Here is a 24555-nt window from a genome sequence, read left to right as displayed (position 1 = left end):
TTCCCTCCCTTTCCGTTTTTATTTCCTTTTATTGTTTCTTCTGTAACAGTTTCTATAGTAACTTCTCCAAGTGGTGATGAGATTGATGCTACTAAAAGCTGCCTCTCCTCTATGTGAATTGCATGAAGATTATACTTTAAATACAGTTGCAGTTGCTATCAGCGTAAAAAGCAATCTGTGGCCTTCTCTTGGCCCTTCTCTTCCGATTCCAGGCTGGTGGCCATAGTGTGCTACTGTTGGAGAAAAGGCAGAAACTTTTTTTTCTTTTTTCACGATAGAGACATGATGCTAAGTTCTGAGAAGTTTTACATTACTTTCCAACAGGGCATGAAGACTTTATGACTATTTTTATCACAAAAGCAGCTGTGCAAAAACACTGGCTTCCCTCACTAATATTTTATGAAGCTTACAAGTCTTGCAAGTAAGTTCTTTCCCGTTTCCAATGCTGCCTGCTATTTGAAAAGAAACTGATTTATTTCATTCTCATTTGTGATCAGCATGGCACTATCCTGCAGGCCAAGAGTAACCTTTGCTGACACACTCACTGTCCTCTTCTTTCAAACTTAGCTCCATCCAGTCTTACACCTTTCAAATCAGGTCTGTTTAACCTGCCCAACTTAAGTGTCTTCCTATTTCAGTCCAGAAACTTCCATCAACTCAAGCCTGCATAGCCAATCTTCAATTTTACCTTCAGAACTTTAGTTCTGTGGAAGACAGCAAATCTATTATACAAGGTCTAGCTCTACAACAAAACATTTAAATACATAATTCCATTGCCAACGTAAAACCCAGTTTGGTTTTCTAAAGGCTACAAAATAAGAACTGTGTTTTATTTCTAGAAATTTTACACCTCTAAAAATTCCATGGTGTTCTCTAGCACCTTGTTTTTTTCTCTGTCAGCATTAGCTACTAATAAAACCCGTGGAAGATCCCTGCAAAACCCATGCCAATCCTCTCCTATTTGTTTTCTACTTGCTACTATGAGCAATTTTCAGTTTGCTATATCTCACCGCTTTAATGCAGTTCTCACCTTAGAGAAAAATTTCCTCTGTGAATGCCATGTGAGACATGAGAATGTGTAGAAACAAGACATAGGTATGGAGTAAGAAGAAAAAGTACCATGATCTGTACTCAAGTCCCAGCTCTGTCAATGACTTTTTGTGACCTAATTACTTTTTTCCCCAAATTGAGTTTAAAAAGTAGGATTATATCACTTCCCTATCTCAGGTATCTCTTGTAAGACTTTATTAGTTGTCTACCACATACTCAGGTATGTAGTAGTACTCTAGATAGATCTACTAGATAAGAAAGAGCAATATTTCACTTTTTAGAACAGCACAATTTGAAAGAATTTATTACAAAACCTTTCAGTCCATTTGTTAAAATACTTGTAGTTCCTGGAAAAACATCAATTAGTGCCTACAGCAATACACTACTGTTTGAAAGGTATGTCAGATATATGTGTTTCTCAGAAATTAAAAAGATACTATCCACAGTAAAGTGACATTCAAAAATACTTTTGCACTCCACCCATGTAACAGGCCACCATAAAATACCTGTACAACCCAATTCTCATCGCACCAGTTGTTTCCTGTTTGCTTCTGTCATACCAATTTATGATTTGTCCTTGTGACCACTTTTGCTTTTTTTTTTTTGGCAGATTTTAAAATATGAACCTAAAACTAATTTATAGTGGTTACAAAACAAATACAGAAAAACAGAAGAAGTAGAGAAGAAGACCTCTATTTTCAGGTTAACTTGCTTTGATTATGAATACCCAAATACGAAAAAGCTTGTTCAGCTCCGTAAAAGTAAATACCCCAGATGGAATTAAAGGAACATGATGTTTAGAGTACTCTTAATGACAAACATCAAATTATCAGCTTTCAATACAAATTTCAAACTAAAACTAGTTGGCAGTGTCCTGTAGGAAAAAAAAAAAAAAAAGGAAAAAAATGATAATCAAAAGGTTAATTAATTTACCAAATGCTGCAATGCAGCTCTAGGATTAGCCCCTGACTATGCCTAGTTAAGTATAGAACTGCGTGCTTGTGACTCGGGATACTTTTCCATCACACTGCCTAATCCACACCACTGCAGGGGATCTGCAACTTTCTTTGAATTCAGTTAAGTGATACACACCTCACTACACAGAAAATGTCAAAGAATGCTTTATTTTGTTGTCATTCAAGCCATGTACAAAGTTTTGAAGAGACCCTCCCTCTGCCCAGGGAATATTTTGCTGTAGGCAGAATGATGCGCTCAGGAACTTTCAAGACCAGATTCAAAGAAATACATGTTACTGACTAGAAGTACTGAGAGTCACAGGAAAAAAAAGTCTCATGAGAGACAGGTACTTAACAGACAAAAAATTACTCCCAGGCATAAGATTAAAGTGGTTTTTGACTTCTAACCAGCCAGTTTGTATCACTGGAACTTCGTTAATCTCCAGTTTCTCATTTAAGAAAGAAATGACATCCCTATAATCTCTGCAGACTTTTTATTTTTTTTTTTTTTGGATCACTATTGAATTTCTTTTACTGATTCCTGAAACATTTATTTTGTTATGCTTGACATCTCTGCTGAGCCATCTTGCTTTCCTGAAACTATCAGATGTTACTCAATTCTCCTATATCTTATTTGTCATGTTCTCTCTATTTTCCTTCTCTCTAAATTTTCACAGAGTCATTTTTTCACCTATGGAACAATGAGAAGAATATAATAAAAGCACTGTATAGGAAGCCAAAGCACTTCAATTACATAAAAGCTCACAAAGCCATCAAAACATGTAGAAGCTATTTAATGAAATATTCCACTCAACACTTGTCCCTTCCTCAGAGAACAGCTGGGGCAAACAACAGTTTATTTTCCCATACCTTTTCTTGAAGAGGCTTCTCTTTCACAATCAGACTAACTTCCCTGAAGAAGCAGAGCCAATGCAATCTTTATTCCCTCCACGGATTATTTTTCCTGAATTTTAAGTGTTAATTGTGACCACTGCCATGCACTGATATTGATGAAGAGGAGCAACTCTTACAGACTATCTTCCTTTCAGCTTCCAAAAGCTATGTGAGCAAGTCTTACATGACAGAAAAAAAAAATAATAAAAATAATAATAATTCTCAGGAACTACCAAGCCCACTCAAATGATTATTCATACTCTAGCAGCACACAGGAGTCATTGAACATGTTTCAACTGCATTAAATACTATATCAAAACAACAAACAGTAGCTACTTTTACATTTAACATTTGTATTATTGTACTGATATTTACATTTACCTAGACCTGTAAGTCCCACACAGTGAGAGGGCTCTATGGCCAACACTACAGGCAGATTTAGAGGAATGTTTACAGGAACAGTCTTTGGTTCTGGGTTCCAAATTGCTCAGATAAACAAGCATTTCTTAAACATTTTTATTATCTCAGTGAGTGTGGAGTCACCGTGGCAGGCATGTGACTTTTCAAATAAGAATCTGCAGAAACTATTTCAAAAAGAAGAACAGTAAGATCTTAGATGAAAGAAAATACTTTTACCTTGTCACATAAGCTCTCCTAAACCCTCATACCAAACAGTAAGTGATCAGAAAGACATTCATTTAGGAAACATCTTCCATTTAAGACTTTATCAAACCTCTTTACTAGCCATTTACTACCACAAAATCTAACTTGTTTATTTAAACAGCTGCTGGAGGAATAGATGAAGGAGCTGATGAATGCTCATTAGCCCTGTTCTGTTGACTTTCCAGGAGAGGGACCATCTTGTTTATAGAGGGCAGTATCATCTTAAACTATACCAGCTGCCTGAAAAATTAACATTTATCTAAATTCTAAGGATTATTGTTGCTGTAGTGAGTGATTAAAATTGTATCTGAGGTCTACTTCTGCTTGGAAAGGGAACTGATAGAATAAATTACTTCTTCAATGCAATTTTGTGTATTTACAGGGAGCAGGCATACATTCCTCTTTCTCTGAACACTACTGGAATAAACTGCACTTTCTTTGCAGTGTACTGTAAACCTGTCTTGCAGCTACTAGCACTCTTTCCCAATGTTTTTTTCCTCTCCCAAGCTCCATTTGACAATGACGGCTACCAAAAATCCTTTGTCTTCACTCTTCAATCTGCCTTCTGTTTACTTACTTAGGCTGTGGACAGATGTGCTAATCCAAATCCAAAGAAAGCTTATGTGAGGAAACCCCAACTATTTAGCTCGGCCCATCACATAAGCTGAGCCCATTTTGTCTCAACTGCATTGGCACAAGCTGCTCTGCTGACACACGTCTGCAGATAGCAATAACCAACCTGGAATGCATCACAAGCTGGCACTGATGACTTCTCCCAGAACAGTGAATACAGAACAGGGTGTCTGTCCACAGCCTCATACCCACAGTACAACCTCCCATAACCCATTTAATGCTCTAGGCCCTACGATGGCTTCTCCCTCCTAGAGAAAATCTTCATTCTTGCTGAGATGCTCCCCATTTCTGATGTATTCTCTGACTGAGGTCACTACAGAAGTGCAGACAGCTAAGAGGGTGTACACAACACTATTTCAGTTGGCATTCTCATGGCAAGAAAGCTTCTTAATCAGACTTTTACCTTTCATTTGACCAGCTTTGTGAACCTAACAGGTCACTGGTATTACCCAGTGCAGAAGCTGTAATCCTTTAAAGTCAGCCAAGATCAGTGGCAGCAAGTGTTCCCACCAACTTCAGCTAGGTCTGAGGTTGCATACAAACTTAAGATACAAACACTAGCAGTTTCCAACATTCTCCATCCCCCAACATATTGATCGAAGAAACAAATACTATTTAGTTTAATAGCTGTCCTTTTCAAGACATCGTAAACAAATAACCACTAAGACAAGATGTTTCATTTGCTATTGCAATTGTTTCAATTTCTGTCAATGTCTTTTGTGCCGATAACCTAAAAATCTCATAAGATAAAAATAAATCTTTGAAAACCCTACGTATGTATTGGTTTGGAGTCTTACTCTTGTGTCCATACCAATAAGACTCCTTAATTACGCACAGACGTGACTTGTATTTAGATGCAGTATAAACACACAGAATGAACACAGTAATATGTATGAAGAAATATCTACCTCCAGAAACTAATCATAGCTGACTTATAAATAGCTAGAGAAAGAAATCAGCAGTATATTGGCATTTACTTACAAAGTTTCATTCTGAGGCTTACTCAAAACAGATATCAGTATCAAAAGCATTAAGCCTGATTAACGATTTCCTCTTCCATGTGGAGGCACAAACTTCTCTGAACATTCATTTCTCTTGTCATATATTTGAAAGCACTAGTTCTTAGAAGTAAACCACTAAAACAACAGTTCATTTCACCACTCTTTGATCTAATATACCAACTTCAGCAGCTACATTAATCTAGTGATTAAGTTGGCCATTAGACAGTTGTGTGTTTTAAAGTATAGTGGACAGACTTCACTGTTCATTCCATAATTACTGCACAAATCTGTATTTTTAGCAAGTGAAACTGTTTTAAGGTCTTTTTGCACTGTAGAATGATTTTCCAGTTTCTCTCCTCCTTTTCTTTAACTAGAACTACTCTGAATAATTTCATTTCATTTATACTGTGTTTTACTTCCTAGTTTCCAAATAAGTTTGTAACTTTGAATGACAATATTGGCAAAAATCACCAAACAAAGTTATTTTTGAAAGGTCTGGATGCATCTTTTAAAGGAAATACAACTCACTGTAGGGTTTATACATCTTACAACCTCAATTAAACCTAAAACTGTCACAAAAAATAAGATGCCAGTAAAATTTACTATGGTTCCTTTCATTTGATTTGCCACAGTACTTGCTGTATACTGACCTATTTATTTCTCTCTGAACACTTCCGCTACATACTATAGTAAATATAAAAGGTAGAACAGTTTTCATCTTACGGCTATCTCTCCCAGACGTTTTATTAGACGCTTGCTAAATATTCAACCATAATATACATAGTTATGTCAGTGGTTAAGAGATGAAAGCCTACATTACTTCACTCAGGAAATGAAGTGCAGATTTCAGTCCTTTCATTGCAATATCCTTTAGTGCATGGAACATAAATGTTTTTACAGTGGATTGTTCAGCAAGCAAGTGATGCAATGACTTACACAGCTAAGCCACTGTATGATTTCTAAGGCCACAGGGTTAATGCATAGTGATAAACTATTCAGTTATAATTGTAGCTTTCAGGCCAGTTAAATTGAGCACTCTGAATATTACTTCACAGTTAAAACTTACTCTGTTATTTAACAGAAATTTGAATTTTGATTACTCTGAAATCTAATTGATTCAACATTTAAGTTATATTATCCCAAGGCAAAAATCATATCCACAGCATAGTATGTAGTTGAAGAGTAAGTAAAGATCTTGTAAGGACAATTTTTCCAACTACATCAAGTTTTATTTTGTGTTTCCCCCCATGTAAATCATATTAATATAATGGAGTTCTTTTAATTTCAGGTTTGCTGTTTCTAGACCATTTACAATCAGAATTCTTTGATGCCTAGAAATTTTATGTGATAAAGAGAAAGGCATAAATGAGGCCAATTGTAATGATCTCCAATACAACACAAAGTGAAGGATTTCTCTAAACAATGTCAATCCCCACTTTTTGCTTTAGAAGACCTGGATAAATTCAGATGTCTTTCAGGCATCATTAGTTTTCCACATGAAAAGCTATCCCACAATCACAACCAATGTAAACTGAAATACCGCAAAGCTAAAGTGTTAACAAACACCAACATTGCAGCTGCTCAGACTACGTGGTAATTAAAAAAAAATCAAGATAAATATTAATAAAATATAAATATTAATAAAAAAACAAAGTACAAGATGACTGAACTTCCCCATATGAAAAAATCTTTCATAGCAACGAACCCCACCTTGTAAAGAAAAATAATAATTTCTGGTAACCATGTATAATGCAATAACAATGCTACACTTACTAATTTCTCCATAAAGTAATTCCTGTAAATTTAATTATAAACATCTTTTTGAAAGTGATACAATCTTGCTCAAAGATTTGAAATAATAGTCAATCTAGCCATATACTGCCTCAAACTATTGGGCATTTCATCTAAAAGAGATTCATTCTAGGAGTAAGTTTTGGCTCTTAACCACAGTATCTTGTTATTTTTCTTCTATAATGTATTTTTCCTACACTAAAGTGTCATTACTATCACCATCATTTCAGTAATTCCTGACAGTTACATAAGATTTTAGGTATTCCCAGGTTACGTGTAGTATTGATCCTCATTATTGACATGTTATTGACACTTTGGCTAGGAGGAGTTACATCTGTGAGCTCAGCCTTGAGTCAGGTTACCAGCACATCTTTCCAGAATGCTTTTGGTGCTCTGTAAGGCAAGCAGTAGACTTCATCAATGTGGATCCTCCCTCTTTCTCCAAGTATGATCAGGACTTTGTGTTTTCAAAGTGCCATGGTCACATCAAAAATACATTCAGCATTGGGTAAAAATAGCTAAAACTTTCAAATTATTTCCTGTAATTGTACTTTTTCCCTTTTGAACTGGTATCTTCAAGAGGATAGACATTTGTGCCTGAGGCAAAAAGTTACTCACTGTGAACAAGGAAGCAAAAATCTTTCCACATCAGCAACAGAGTAAGCTTTGTGAAGCCTTCTGCATCATATTCCACCACGCCACTATCAACAAGAAATATAAAAAAGAATACAACTTTTATCTAGCATTCATTCTAATACTGAATAAGAAATATATAAATCTGGGATTACAGGGTTTGGTGTTTTTTCATTTGTTCAGACAGTTCCAATACTTGTTTTATTTATTAATGATTACATTTTTCTAGCTAAATTTATGCTGTGGTACTGGAGATTCTTACCCAAATAAAGGCCATATTCATAAATATGTTCTAAAATAAAATAAGACCTGGTAACACATCTAAATTGACAATAACCGTACACACACAAGATCCCTGCATGTTATTCAGTTTAAGAGAACTTATTAATACACTGTTAATGGACATGTCAAAATTGAAAGCGTACAGGCTAAAGAGAATTTAAATTTGAAAATTAAAAATAATATATATAAAGAAGCACAGCATGACAGTATACAAAAATTAAATACATAATGCTTGTTGAGTAGACATTAAAAGTCTCAACTACCAAAAGAAGATGACATTTTCTAAGTGTGAAGCAGTAACAGGACTCTTGAACCATGTCACAAGTGAAACAAAATCACAGGCATACCCAGTCCATTTCTGTAATGTAGTTTGGATCAAATAATTATCAGATTAAAAAAAATATATATAAAAAAAAGCTTTCATATGGATTAAGCCTGCATCATCTCTGTCTACTCACACATCCAAATCAAGTCACTTATCTATCTACAGTTGTATAAATTTGGGTGCATACTAAAAACCACCTGTCTTCCTACCCTCACTTGAGAGACTGGAGATTTGAAAGGCTCCTAAATATCCATGTCATTTGAAATCATCACACAGAAGCAAAAATCCCCTCCTCACAATGAGGCAAAGCACTGCTGATCAGGCACTTGCTGTCGCATCAGCTCCTGGACTTCTGTTCAAGCCAGAATTTAGGTGGAAGGCCGAAGTGCCTACCTTTCACATTGCTAAAACACCCCAGATTTGTTGATTTATGAACCTAACGTCTCAACATATCAGGCCACAGACCTCTGAACTGCAGGAATTCAAGATGACTGAAAGCCCTTTCTACCATGCTAGACACGCTATAGCTCCATGGTAGGAGCAGCTGGTCTCCCAGCCTTGCCTTTCTGCCAAGCAGTGGTTTCTGGCTCCTGCATGGCTTGGAACCGTACCCCACTTTCCCATCCTTCCACTTCAGTCACCGCCTATTACTGTATGACCCCTCAAGTCTTATATTCACCAACAAGCACATTTCTTTTGCACAGGGAGAAAATCCCTACTGTATTTTCCCATAATCAGCTGTTTTCTAAATAAAATCAGATTGGCAACACACACTGAAGTAACACTGAACCTCATTCCAATATTGCCCTGGAGGGCAAATCTGTACACATCATTCTGCAGAAATGACCAGATTTCATCTGGGTATCAGCTACAAAACCAAAGACTCCGTGCAGAAAATAACACTTTCACGATATAAAACAATGCATCATTAATGCTCCATAAAACAATGCATCAACAGAAAACTTACGTTCCAAAGTGACTCAGGAAGGCTGCGATATACTCTCTTCTCTTATGGTATCCCTGAATAACGTATTGTACCTCAAGAAAAAAAAAAAAAAAAAAAGGAAAAGAAAAAGGAAGAAATCAATAGCTATAAAACCATATTAAAAAGATAATGCTGCTTATTTGTCATTTATTTCTTGTTAACAAAGATTTACATGGTTTTGAATCTGAATCCTTACATTTAATTTTCATGTTTTTCCTAAAGAAACCTGAGATGCCTTTAAAAGAAGAGTGGATTCTGGCACACAGAAAATCTTGTAAAGAAATCTCTTTACTCACTTCCAAGTAAAACTTAGTATCTCACAATATACTGAAGCACTATTCAAGTACGCAAGGTAAACAGTGAAGAAAAATGCACGACCTTGCCTTGCTGAAGTTTATGCACGAAGCTGCATTAGGCAAAACTTAATTACCTGATGTGACTGTTCGTTACGTGTCAAAATCAAATTCAGGTTATAAAAAAATACAAATAAGTTCACAATGGATCTCGGGTGTTTTTTGAAGACTGTACCTCCAACAAAATCTTAAGACTAAACTCTCTCAGTGGTTTCATGCTGACTCAGGGAGCCACCTACTCAATTGCAAGCATCAATTTCTGAGGCGTTCTAGGTTTTGAAAGACTTCCATCCTGGCACAGACAAAATCTAACAATGCTAAACTTGGAAGACTATAGGCAAAATTCTGCTTGCATCATGTATGTTTTCTTACTGATTTTAAGGGGATTACTTAGCACAATACTATGAACAGCATTTGACCCGTGACAGAAACAACACTATGTTGCCATGCTGAAAGAGCAACTGGTTTACACCTGGTTACTTGAAGTAGCTACACTATGGTTCCATACCTGATTCCTTAAGCAAATCCCTTTGCCTTCCAGAATGAAAACTAATGCTTTAAAAGTCTTCCTTCCTTACCAAACACAAAAAGAATAGGAAGAATATTTTTCTTGGCCATGGCAATATTAGAATGCCTTTGCTGGCAAATGTTTTCCTATTTTTTTTTTTTTTTAAACTGATACAATCATTGCTGTGAGCTATCTTGTATCCCTTATATTAATCTGTTTATATTGAGACTTATTTCATTTTATAAAAAACTATTTTGAAGCCTTTGTGTGGGATCTGAAATGTTATTTTGGGTAAAGGAAGACATACAATAAGTTTGCTTAATAGAGTTTGTTTAAAAAAGGATAAAAACAGTCCTGTGTACTTGCAGATTTTAAAAACAGAAGTAATTTTAACAGAAAACCACAATAAAAACAATTCCAAAGATAGATTACAACAAAGTTAAGGAAAAACATTTTGAAGAACTTTTTCTAAAAGATAAAATTATTTTCCTCATTTGGAGAAAGGTAAAAATCATATGGAAATACAAATAGGAAGTCTGTAATTGACAGATTTCTAGATGTTGACCAATTAGCTGTTCATTGAAAATTACACAAATAATGGAGAAGCTTTCAAAATATTGCCCTCACTCTTTTTTGTTTAAACATTAAGCTAGCCAGAACACAACCTTTTCAGTACTTGCAACCTAAAGTAGCTGTTAGTGTATGAATATCCAAGTGGGCAGCTAATTCTGTTCATTTGGATGAGAAGAAAAATCACTGAATCCTCTCTCAAGCATTCAAAATCTACAGTGATGACTATGCTATGAGAACTTTGATTCTTCTGACTAGAAAAATAATATGCAAACCACATGTTTGTATTTAATAGCTACATCGTATGTTACAATGCAGTTCTGCATAACACAATAGCAACTTATCCTAAACTGTAGCATATCACAAGAAATCCCACCCCAAGATCTGATCCCAAACGTGCTCGTTTATTTAACAGATTCATTATCTTCAACACATTGGTTAGGTGCTCAACTCTTATCAGTAAGTTATCCGTTGAAGAGTTCATGTCAAATGTGTTCTGCTTGAACTACCTGGCAGAAGAAAAATGACATCTACAGAAACACTACAGTGTGTTACTGTAAACAGGACAGCACATAAGGGAAAGGGAAGCTGAGTTCTCTTCAGTAATTTACCTTGTTTGTTAGTAGCTGGCATACTTGGGGTACGTAGTCAATAAGACAACCTCCACCAGGAAAGGCTGGTATGTGAAGGGCAGATGATCCTCCAAGTGCACTAGAAAGAGAAGTTAATTTAAACGTACATCATACATGCAGTTCCTGGGATTTAAAAGTGATTTTTACGCTGGCCTCTTGCCCTAAATTTAAAGGCAGAGGGCTATAATGAGGAAATGCTTTTTATGCTGTGGTGATATAAAAAACATTAAGCGATACCCTCTATAAAACCAAGTTATACCATTATCCATTGTAATTCAACAGCTTTAATCAAAATATCAGTAACACAAAGCACTCCATAAGGAAATAAGTTTTTTTTTTTTTTTTTTTTTAAACAGTTACATTTCTTAACTCTCTTCAGTCAGATGCACTACATTGCAGTTATGATACCTTGCTATAGCTGGATGAGACGATTTTGGGTCTTGAGTTACTCAAAAAGCCACCTTCAGTCAGAACAGCTACGAACAAACGCAGTAATTTGGACTGACGAGTAATAGATGTCCAGGCACAACGTCAGTCATGCCATTTATTCCAGCTTTTGACCCCTCCAATACAAGACAGATGTTAAGCTAATTGAAGGCATACCAATACCTTCAAGTATGTAATGGAAAATAAAGAGAAGACAGAAAATCTTCTCAGAAGTGCACAGTGATAGGATGAAAGGCAATGGAGACATGTTGTAACATAGGAAGGTCTGGTTAGCTATTAGGAAATAACCGAAGAGTGGAAGAGGGCCCCCGAGGACCTCAGGAATCTCCATCTTCAAGGTGCTCAAAGCTTGGCTGAACAACTGCCATGAGCAACCTATCTAAACTGGTCCTGCTCTGAGGAAGGAGTTGGCCCAACTAACCTCTGTAAGTTCTCTCCAACCTAAATTGTTTTATGGTTATATTATATGATTCTATGGTTTTGTTCATCCCCCCAGAAAAGCAATGGGAACAAAGATATTCTTTATTCATACACAATATACCAAGTGGAAATCTGAATGACAGAGGTCCACAGAAATAAGATTATTTCAAAGAAGCATTTACGCTGCTCAATTAATTGCCTTTATCATAGGATGGCAAACTGAAGCACGCCTAATATTGCTGAGGATATAAGCTCCTTCAGCGTGCAAAGATCTAGCACTTTTTATTTAAAATGGGTTGCATAAGGCAACAACCAGCTGAAGTCCATGGTACTTTATTTTAGCAGTACTGACCTAAATCTTTCTTATAGTCTTTTACCAATCAAAAGGGATACGGGTTTCCACTACACTGTGGCTTACATCATGCACTAAACAACCAGAACCTTGTTGGGTACAATTAAAAAGCTTCAAACAGTAAATTACTTTGTGGCCTTCTGCTTACATGCTGCTTCCATGAAAGATTAAACTGGCTGGAAACAAGGATCTTCTCTGCAAAACAAGGCTCTTGTTCTCCAGTGGGACCTGCCCTTGTACTTTCCTCAGTACTTGATAACGTATCACTTTGGTAGGTATAAAGGTCTGCAATCATACATCCCTTTGAAGGAACAGAGCCTAAATAAATAAAACTTGTAATGAGGTATATGGAAATCTGCTTCTCAGGCAAAACAGTCTGGGTTCAGCAGACTGTTCACCACATGGAACAGTTCTGCAGGTCTGGATTTTGCATATGCAATGATGAAAGAAAAAAGCCTTGAGTACACCACAGCTACATGAAAAAAAAAAAAAAAAAAAAAAAAAAAAAAAAAAAAAGACTTCTCAAGCAGCAGTCAGACTTGAATGGGATTTTTTTTTTTTTTTAAATTCATTTTCCTTGCTGCTATCCCCTTACAAAAAGTACTCACATGGGAATGTAATTTCGCTGCCTGTAGATGTCAAAAACAGTGAAGCATGACTACTAGATTATTAAGAAATTAGAACACATCTGAAGGGGTTGTTTGTTCTTAGGAAACTGGAAGCATTCTGGGTCTATCAGTCTTTTATGTTGGAGAACAAAAGTCTTGTCCCTCCTGATACATTACCAGGGGGCTGTGAACCTTACTTTAGATGCTGGCTTTGAGTTTGTCAGGTATGTCCATAAAAGACTCCAATCTCATACACACAGCAAATGGTACTGTCCATTTTGCATCCTGCCTTGTTTCATTTGCAACCATCTCCAAGCTCCCTCTCTGAGCCGAGATTCCATTGGAGATGCTCAGATGACTACAGATGAAATTACAGGCTCCTCTCTTGATTATAATTGCAGGCATGAAATTAGAAAAAAATTCTACCAGATTTCACATGCAAATAAAATCCAAACCCTCTATCACCAGGTTCCAATACATCTTCCAGACTGAATTATTGATTTGTGACTATGGGCTTCCCATTTTACCTGCACCCATATTCTGAAAGTAGTCAATTTACAAAAACATGTTGACAAACAGGGATTCAACCCTTCTTAAATGAAAAACAGACTGCTACTAGGTGTGGCTTCTGAGAGAGAACCCTACACAGAAAGAAGGTTGGAATTTCTAGTATAATTATCCTCTGAAAACAGAATAAAGCTGTACAAAATGTAATTTGTGTTCTGTAGAAATAATTATGGGTAGGGAAAATTAAGAGTGGACAGGCATCTTTGTTCCCTCTATTGGGTCAGAGAATTTGCTTATTAAATACTTTAATAAAACACTGCATTTGCACAGGACCTTGCCTCTGACAATCTCAAAACGTTCTATAAACATGTAATAATTAAGCTTCAACTGCCTTATGAAGCTGATGTTTATCTTTTATTTTTGAACACATAAGGAAGCTACTGCTTGGTGTTGGATTGGACCATGTCTGTGTCATGTGAAAAGGACACACCTTCAGTACCTCAAGTGTGGTCAAGAGGCTATCCTTCTCATGACCCTATAATAAACCTGCATCTGAAGAAAGAAGTGATTTCATGTCAAAGAAGAAGCAGCTGTAAAATGTGCAAGCAAATATGTAAAACAGAGAAAAACAGGCAAGTGTAGCTCAGTGTTTAATGTTCCTCAAGCCTAGTCAAAAAAAAGAATGTAAGAAAAAATGTCATTAGAAGCCTTATAGAGTCATGGGCATTGCTTGCCAAAAGATTCCACCAGTGCAAGCTGAAGATTCCTGTACTTCAGACCTACTTTTCAGATAGCAGAGCCTCTTAGAGGATAAATCTTACATAGTCTGTGATTAAGCTTTCCTTCTTCGTATCACTGTCATACACACTTCCCACAAACAAAAAACGCTTCTATACCCAAGAATAAAAACAACTTCAATATCAGGTTTCATAACATTCACTTTATCAAGATGACCGAAAAAACATCAAGAGTTATGAAGAACAAATTATTTTGTTTTTAAACCAAAGTAATTAATATTGCTCCTCTACAGCTGCCACAGTTAAGTATAGCTTCAGAACAACCAATTATTTGATATTTACGCTCCCCCCCCCCCCAGTAACCTGGTACTTTTTAAAGGCCAGAACTCTGATTCTAACTTTCTATAATTTATTATCATTTTGAAGCAACTGTCTCAGTGGATGCTATTTCATTAGGACTGGTACCGGATGAAGATAAATACATGGGTAGATCTACCTATCTATGAGATAAGGATGCATGAACATGTTGGAAGGCGGAGACAAAGATCTGTTGGCCTCGTCATTTTATTCACTTGCTGCTATGCTGAACCTCCTGAGCTCTGCAAACCAACTTTGTACATCTGATTTGTACACCTTTGTACATCCTCATACATCGGAGAGACCAGAGACTCCATTGCAACAAGCTCCTGCTTTCTCGGGTTTCCAGTGTCAGATGCAATCTGATTCTGATCCACCTTCAGTGAATTGAACAGGATTTTGTGATGGACTCCAGACTGAATTCAACAAGAGCAGCAGTCAGTCTACATTAATAGCAGTTTTGTTCTGAGACACACTGAAATGCAAGTACAGATAGCGTAGCTGGAGTATGTTTACATTTCTGCTGTTGACTTGTGCATTCCAAGTGAATTGCTCTGTCTGTCTCTCAATGGATCTATTTATTCAAGCCCACATTTAAAATGCAAAATTCTTTCCCATTTCTTGAGAGCTTATAATTACATTAAACTGTCTTTCTCAAGAAATGATCCTTGAAAAAAGATAAAAAGACACAGCATTATTTCACAGGTTTACAGAAGTGACTGTTCTCGTTCCCGAGTATTTAGCTGTAAAGAACCATTTAGTTCCCCTTCCTAAAAGGCCACCTATGTGGGAAGACAAAGACTGCTTTTAAGTCTCAGGTTCAGAAAAGTTAGTGGTTAGGAAAGGCAGACTTAAAGGCATGATGGAAGATGCACCTATTCCCATCTAGCCTACCCCTTCCCTGCAACTCTCCCCCATGCTCTCTTGGGCCTGCCAAGCTCCCCTAAACTCTTTTCCTTCATCTCACCTCTTCCCCGCAATCCATTTTGCTGCCCCTTTTCTTGGAGCAGAAAAATGCATGCAAGTATTTTTCTACATCACTGGGACATTTTGAGCTGAGTCTGAAAATATGGATTATTTCAGACTATTCCTTACATCTTGCAGGGTCCTGCAAGAATACCAGTATCACAGTTTATAAAGTTATGTGCTGACATAGGTTACGGTATTGCAGATAAGCACCCATACACATTTCATACTCTCCATATGTTTTGCTCTAATGGCTTTTATCTGTTACCATTCTCTGTGCCCAAAATTCCATAAGCTTTTATTTGAAAGACGTATCACAAACAACAGAACATTTAAGGAGATTTTTCAGGCTCTGAAAAGGAGATATCTGGCACAATGGTATTTATTTTCGCTCCAAAAGGGGAAAAACTGAAAACCATGCATTTGTGAAGGAGGTCCAGAATTGTAAGAAGTATATTCCTGTATACAGTGTTAACATATTAAATAGATTTATTTCAGAACAAAGTGGTACATAATACTGATTGCACTCAATGATGTTTATAATCCAATGTATTCTTTCTACAAATAAAATAAGAAAATGACAACTTCAATGGATATGAACCATACAGCTGAAGATTTGCCTAGCTTTGAAAATATAAATACACAAAAAACTTGCCTCTGCACGGGAAGACTTTTTATACTGTTTCAAAATAACTAAGAGCTTTTCTCTCAGTGCGGCCAAAGTTAAAACATGTCATATCTACTTAGTGATGGAAGATAGACTTTAGACTCAATAGACTCTAGCCCTTTCTTTTACAGGGATACACCCTTCTTAACTCTCTGTAAGTTTTCACCTGCTTTATTTTGAAACTGAAGCACATTTCAGACCTACACAAGCATTTAAGGGTTTATTACTCATGATGGGTATAAGCAAGAATAGCCTGAAGCAGGTGGAAAGAAATTCCCTTCTTTTTGCTCTTTTTTTCCTGATTTGAGACACTCATATTATGGGCTTTGATCTCCTTGCCTGTTCTCTTTCTCCTTTGTTGCTAAAGTAAATAGTTCACTTATTTTTTTTCTTTTGCAGTTTCATCATTTTAGTACATTACACCATTTGGCACAGGAGACACAAAGAACCACATCAAATAAAAGCACGTGACCACAAAAGCCTTAAGAACCATGATCCCAGATTCGTTGTCAGTTTACCGTTTTTCAGACTTGCTCGACCATCAAATCCTCCGTATCACATTAACAACGTGGTGCTTTGCAGGAGATCTGGAATAGTGCTTCAGTCAGCAATACAGAGATTAACAATAAAGTAACAGAACATTACTCTTACTACTGAGAAATCAGTCAGTCTAGACTTGTGACAGTGCTTTCTTCCCTTTCTATTAATACTCAATTTAAAGCAAATATAATTAACATATTGTTTGTCCAGTCATATTTACTACAAGGTAAAGTGTATCCCCCCCAGAAATTCCTACCTTACTTTTACAGGAACAACTTAGAGACCCAACATGCTTCTCTTTTTACACGAATACAGTACACTTTTAAATTAACTATTAACTATTTCTACTTCAACTTAGGTAAAATGGAAATGTATGTTTCCAGCTAACCGATATAATATGATGTACTGATGTTATTGAGAGTAAAGAAAAAACACAATCACAAGGTGACCTAGAGGGAAAACGACACAAAATCTATTTATTTGGAGAGAGAATCCTGGTCAAACACTAACTAAAAGTCTGGCCAAGTAGAGCCAAAAGAATAAATAACATCTTTCTTTCCTTGACCTACTAAAGGTTCAGAGTAAATACTTCTGAGTTCCTCCTGACTGGCAAATGGAAAAAAATATGGAACAATCACTGTAAAAAAAGTGCATACTAAAAACAAAATGTATTTTAGCTTTACAGACTGTACAGAAAAATGCAACTCGGGCTTTTTGAGCTCTGTTTGCACCTCTTCTGCTGACTTTGTATGTTCTAGCACGTCATTGCAAACCACTTTGCTTGCCCACCTATAACAATCGGATGCTTACACTGAATTACTCAAGTTTCATAATCTTCATTGAATAGTAGAAAGCTGTGGGATGAAGTCATCTCTAAGTGATGATGAATACTGCTTTGTTTGGGTTATTCCAACTTTGGTATTCCGATGTAGGTAAAATTGTCAAAAAGCAATTTTCACGAATATACTTCCCATTTTAGACAAGGTGAGTATACCAACAAAAAAATTACATTAACTATATAGAGAGAGTTTGGGTTCTAGTAAACTTTAATAGGTTTTCACACAAACCATAGCTCAGGTGATGCAGAACTAAAAAGACTTGAGGGGATAGGAGCTCTGTCCTCAGGATTTTACTACTCCTGAGGAAAAAAAGAAACACACAAAGCATGAGATTAATAGATAGTTAACCCTATAATTAAATTAGAATATGTTTCTTCCCTTCCCTTATTCAGATTCAGAGCTGGGAGGGGAAAGAACAGTATAAAGCTTTGCAGCATAAAGCTTTCCCTACTGTTGATAGTAAGAAAGCCTAAAACCGCCAGTATTTCCTCTGTATCGCCTAAACCAGGACTGAAACGATTTCCTTTACTTAATGTGTTTTTATACACAGAAATCAACCCATAGGTTCTGTGTAAATAGGACCAAAAGGTTTTCACTGGTCTGTTAAACAACAGCAAGCCTGGGCTGACAGCGACGGAGCTCTCCACAGGCCTCAGCCCTCACCTTCTCTGAAGACAAACTGATGCGAGGATAACGTTTATCGCCCAGCTGATCAGCCCCTCTTGTCACACAGCTGTAGTTGTGTACACATGCTGTATACTAAGCCTACAACAGTCATAATCCCATTTTCTTCTCTGTGTAACAGGACCCGCTTTCATAGATCAATGTCAAGCCTACGGCAGGAGTCCTGGACAGGCCAAGTCCAGCAGATCTGACAGCCCTCTGGGAACTGCACCATGCCTCGAAACACAAACTTTTGGAGAGTTGGACAGGAGAAGTCCAACTGAATGCGACACAGATGATCAGAAAGGCTCCAATATGTACACTGGTTTACAATACATGTTTATTTAACTGCTGTTAACAATAGCAATCTATAAAGCAATGCCCAGTACAAAGATTTCGGGCGCCACTCATTCTGGCAATATAAACACAAAGGGGCAAATAAAAAAGCAATATATTTAAGACTGATTAAAAATATTATGAAATCCCTCATGCTTAATGCTTGGAATTATTTTTCAGAATATAGAACAAACAGGTGAAAAATAAAATATGAGAAGTTTCAGAGGCTATAAGAAGAGTGTACTTGTCTCTTAGAGGGCCCAAAAAATCTGACAGAAGTCACTTTTGTTCTGAAACTTACTACACTTAACACCCCTCTCAGTTTTTCCACACACAAAAAAAAATGCAAGGTGTATTACAAATTTAACATGCTTAGTCATTTCCCAGCAGTTTGCTTTTGGAAAGGTTACAAATAAGGAGATATTAATCACAAATAATGTAAGGACTAAATTTAAACTTCTTATGATCTCAAGCAGTTTTTTGTTCCAAGAAGTATGAGTTACTTATATTAATTCTTCATCAGCACAGCATTATTCAAGGCAAATCGTTATAAGAGCACCTGAGCAAGTTGCTAAATGCCTCACGGTTTAACCAGGAAGGCCTGGTTCCTGTCCCAAGGAACTTGCACATTTCACTTGCCCGGCATTTCACACCACACAATGCAATAAGGAACTAAGCAGCAGGGACTGAATGGTGGGGAAGGAACAGCATGGGCTGCAATACAGAGACTTAAATATCTACAATGGAGAAAGATGTATTTCCAAAGCATTCTGCTTATTTCTTAAAGGAATCTTGGCAGAAAATTACAAGAAGTTTTAGTAAGAAGTGAAGGAAAATTAAGAGTTTCACAACAGAGAATTAAATGCAAAAAGGAAATAACAGGAAAAAAAAAAAAAAGAAAAGAAGTTGTGGGAAAAGAGCAGACAAACAAAGCAGCAGCAAAAATAACAGACTGAACAAAAAGATACAGATATGATAAAAAAACATGGGCAGATATGAAAAGAAAGAGAACACTATGCAGTCCTACGAGAGCAGAAAGTTAAGATTAGAGAAATGATTCAAGACACCAGGAGAAAGACCCTCTAGCTTAACCTCCTGTGAAAATATTTGGTATGGATCTCAGGAAGAAGAGCAAGTGTGAAAGAGGCTGGAGACTTGTCACACTAAGGCATTACAAGACTTTGACTGAACGACAAGGTGGATGTTAGCCCAGTTACTAGACCTGTTAATCCTGCATCAATTTGATACGCCAACACAAAACCTGAAGTTGTTTAAAGTGCCACATTATGCCCATTTCTCCTTCACATGGATCGTGAAGAGGAAAATGTCTCCTCTGTAATCTGAAAATTTACTTTTGAATTCCCTGCTCTCCAGAATTATACTTTTAAAAGTATTACCTGTTTTGCAGACATATATACACCACCATAACTGTGAATATATTGAGGGTCTTCTAAGCAGCAGGGGAAAAAAAAACAACTGTGCATTGACTCTTTGCCTTAAGAGAAAAATGTTTTAAACTCCTTACTCAAAAGAACTAAAAATGGCTTACATGTAGCATCAAGATAGAAGCTGGAATTGTAAACTTTAGCATAAACAAGGAAAAAAAAAGACCAGAGCACTGGCATACTGTGCGCAGTATTCTCCTCTGGAACAGCAGAACTTAATAAATTAATGAAGGAATTGAGGATTTATTTATGGTGAGGATCACTGGAAATTCCTCTGCACTGAAACATGGGTGGTATGTTACACAATGCTTGTCATTGTTTAAGATACTGATCTGCCGTTTTATAATCCACTGTGCTTTAGTGATGGAGATCTCCCAAACAATCCCATTGAACAGAATATTTATCACAAATGTGTGCATCTTCTATCATCCATAAAATGGATGATAAAAATAATATATGATGATATAACTGATCTAAGAGGGGTATCAGTTAATTTATTTTTTATTTTAACCCACCATGCCCTCTATACCTACTGTTTATCACTCTTTGGGCCTGCACTCAGTAACAGAGCACATGTACTATGTATTATGATTGTTCATATAGCAGGTGTTTTTCTAGTACTTTTACTAAGCTCATCTAGCCAGCAGTGTTTCTATCATGAAGCAGAAAAATAAGTCTCAAAGCAGTGTACTACTCCATTGCATTTCTTACCAGCTTCACTCACCTTTTTCTGAAGAACAACATTCATTTCCTATAATTTGTAGCCTTTTTATGTTTTATGACTGCACTTGCTTATATTGTTCCTTATTTTATGTTCCCTAATCTATTAGTCAAATTACAGTAATTATCTCTTATTGTTAATCTTTTCCAGATATTGCTTAATGCCTAACGCTTTCAGGGACACAGTCATTCTGTAAGCATGCTTTTTTTCTGCCTCTCTACTATAATAGTACTGTCTGTAAATTTAAACATATTAACAAGGCTTGTGGATCTCTTCTGGAGAAACATCTACTGTAAACAGCATAATGTCCGCTGTATCATCAGCATCAGATTTGATTAGCTTTGATGAAGAACAAGAAATGCAAAGTACTGAAAGGATAGGAAATCTTGCAGAAAATTCTCAGAAACGAAATGAGAGCAACATGCTGGAAAACTTCTGGATATGAAGTTGAGCATTTGGGTCATCTATAAGAATGCCTGAGGGAAGCAGAAAGAGGGGAAAAAATGTTTTTCTTTCATACATCTGGCTTCTGACACTGATTTCCATGTGTATGCAGCATGATTAAGGGGCATTCTTGCTCAGATCTTGAAATTGGCTTTATCTTATGTTCACAAATGATGTGGAATGCTACAAGTCTGGTCTGGTGCTCTAGCTACATTCTCCAAGAGGCCTAGTGAACTCAGGTTTTATGTAAGCCAAATATGTTCACATGTGGACGCAAGGCAAGAGAACATAAGTTTTTCATGTAAACACAGCCACTGTGGTTTGACAAACTAATAAGAACCATGTTAAACCCTTATTCATTTAACAAGATGATACGAATCTGCTTGGATGGGTTTTACAACCCCTTTCAGAATCTTTACCACAGGCATTTGTGTAAGTGTGTTTTGTTCCTACGAACATAAATAATTCAATATTCAGCTTAACATACTCCCCTTCCAAACAGAGGGAAGCAGGACTATGCATCGCATAACACAAAGGCAGCCTTTGGTAGATGAGAAAATTGGGAATAATATTCAGAAGAAAATATTTGCAGTTTTAAACTCTGCTTTACATCAGATGGAACAAGGGCTCCTGCAAAAAGACAGACGTGGATCTACTTAAAAAGGGGGGGGGGGGGCCAGAAAATAAAAACTTAGATGTTCATTGTGTTAAAATGAAGACAGGGATCCATTTACACACAAGAAACTGGAAACTATCATTTGCAGCTTAGAGCTGCACTTCGCTTGTCAAAAGGTGAATATCAAGGTTTTTGTTTTCATTGATGACTCTTCTGTTCACGAAGCAGCTTCATTAATGTACATATTGCAAGACAAGGACTGGAATGAAAATCCTTTTCACAAATATTCCCTTGTTACTAGAATACATTATGAATGCGTATAGTGCATAAATCAGGCCTGGGGCAAATGTAAACACTTGCATCCTGTAAACTTCCTTCAATGCATACTCTCTTTCCTTAGAAACTGGAAATACTTACATAGTCACTGAAAGACACAAATTCCAACTTTACATTATTATACCTTAACATCTTTTAAGGGCTTGATTAATGTTATAAGTGTTTCAGGGTTCGAGTGCCTTTCAAAGTTAAGTACTGAGATAATGGAGTGGCCTAACCTATGTCTTGAAGTAGATATATTTACAAATAAATATAGAATGCTTTGAAAAATTAGCCTTTTTGGTTGAAGAATGATGTTTTCAGAAAGCTTCTCAGCTTTTAAATCATTACCGTTCTGTCTTTCAATAAGAACGAAGATCTAGCTATTCTACATCTAGAATAGCTTCCTAATATAAAGCTATTCCAGAATAGTTTTTTTTGAAAATGTATTAAGGCTTTAGAATCCTATAGATACTGAAAAAGAATAGTTCAAATCAAACATATTGTTATATTTCCTCAACTACCAGTCAGAGAATTTTTCAATAGGAATAACAAAGGAATAGATTAAAATATGAAACAGCAGAAACATTGTTCTCCTTGTCCTTCATCCTGGAAAAAAAAATGGAACACAATTTCTGTTTTCTTTCTTTACTAGTTCTTCCTCCCTCCTTTCCTTTCAAAAATCAAAAGCACCAAGTACTATTCATACCTGTACTAGATGCATCAATGATGACATTGTAAAACCAAATCTGCTGCGAATACTCTCTAAAATAAATGAAGAATGTAAACTAAGTAACTGAACGAGGCACATTCTATGAACTAAAATAAGAGCTCACAATAGACGAGAACTACTTCAAAGAATCCATTCTGTCAATGCTGGCTTATTTCCAAGTCAAAGATTTACTACTTGCTACTAAAGATTTATTTATCAAAATAAATTATATAACATATTCCATTATCCTCACGTTTTATTTATACCAACATTTTGACACCTAACAATGTAATGTTAATGTTATTATACTGAGACTTCTAGATTATAGCCTGATAAAAGCTCACTCAATCTGATGGGGACTATGATGTCTTGCCAGTATTTGTATGTGTTGTCTTTTTTCTATAAACAAATTATTTTATAAAGGAATACATATACATTTAAAAAACTTTGTTGTATGCAATGATCTCCTAAACATTAGCTTTTAATGGACTAGAACTAAATGAACTTTAACAGAATTCTTCCTTTATTCAAATGACTTCAACAATTTAGCGACTTTTTCCTCATTATACAATAAATGCAACTAAACATGTTATTTATTCAGTCATAAGTGGAGTGGCTGTGAACACTGTCCTGTAAGTGCCCAAGATTAGGAAGCTGTTATAATTATCTTGCATGGCTAAACAACAGAATGTTTACCTTAATACTTAATCTAATTTTACCTATCAGCATCTTACAAAAGAGAATTTATGCCCAAAGTGAAAATATTCTAAGTTTTGGCTGAGAGTGCTTATATTCTTAACCGCATTTGGCTGTTTCTACCAGTGATAAATATTAGTACAGTGTTGGAGTCTTCCGTGTTACACATGCATGTGTTTCTATATCCTGCATTTTCATTTCTCCAAATTTTTTTAAAGTTTTATTTCTTTAAAGTCTTTGATGTAAGAAAGAAGATATGCCACCAAACAGTTTGATTTTGCTCACCATCTCCATACCTGTCACTGAATGGCATAACTGGCAACCTCAGCTTCCAGGAATAATTCTTTCAAAGTTGTGTTAATGTCTTTTGATAAATCACTATAACTACAAAAATAGTTATGATAATATATTTATTATAATTTATTGTGTACTAATTAAAATTAGTACCTCTTCTTTTCCTCTTTTACATCTCTTCTTCACACGTGCATGCTTGAAGTTTACGGTCTTCCACTTTAATATCAAGTCACTAAATACACTGCAATGGAAACCACAAATTCTGTTTTACTCCAATTCTGTCAATGGTTTCTGGAGTAAATGAAGAGAAACAGCCTCAGCCATTGTTTATCAGTCTTTGCAGACTAAGATATATACAAAGAGGTCTTGGACTTGCAGAGGCCATGCTAGAAAAACATCATCCTTGATCTCTACAAGGCATTTGCTAAACAGAACAAAAAATACCTTACAACTGCCAGCACCTCATAGTTTTAGTTTAACTCTGAAGGCTACATCTCTTTATGATACAACTCATAATTCAATGTTTGCTATTTCCTCATGATGATTTCGTGTGAATCTGATGTTATTCTTCAAGCCAGGAAAGAGATGGCTAAGGGT

The 24555-nt window shown here is 36.1% G+C and overlaps 1 protein-coding gene across 3 annotated transcripts in view; it reads right to left on the bottom strand.

The window, feature by feature from the left end:
• The window catches only part of BABAM2 (BRISC and BRCA1 A complex member 2), a 168112-nt gene that overhangs the window by 30487 nt on the left and 113070 nt on the right, over window positions 1–24555 (bottom strand). For all 3 annotated transcript variants that reach the window (XM_035320764.1, XM_035320766.1, XM_035320765.1), the window contains exons 8-10: window positions 11256–11355; window positions 9196–9266; window positions 7607–7689 (exon numbers count right to left, since the gene is read on the bottom strand). In XM_035320764.1, coding sequence (XP_035176655.1) covers window positions 7607–7689; window positions 9196–9266; window positions 11256–11355 — 254 coding nt within the window. The remainder of the gene's footprint in view (window positions 1–7606; window positions 7690–9195; window positions 9267–11255; window positions 11356–24555) is intronic.

Source organism: Oxyura jamaicensis, chromosome 3 (genome assembly GCF_011077185.1).
Source record: "Oxyura jamaicensis isolate SHBP4307 breed ruddy duck chromosome 3, BPBGC_Ojam_1.0, whole genome shotgun sequence".
NCBI classification, from domain to species: Eukaryota; Metazoa; Chordata; class Aves; order Anseriformes; family Anatidae; genus Oxyura; species Oxyura jamaicensis.
The sequence above is the reverse complement of the archived record's forward strand: the minus strand, read 5'-3'. Positions and strand labels throughout refer to the sequence as shown.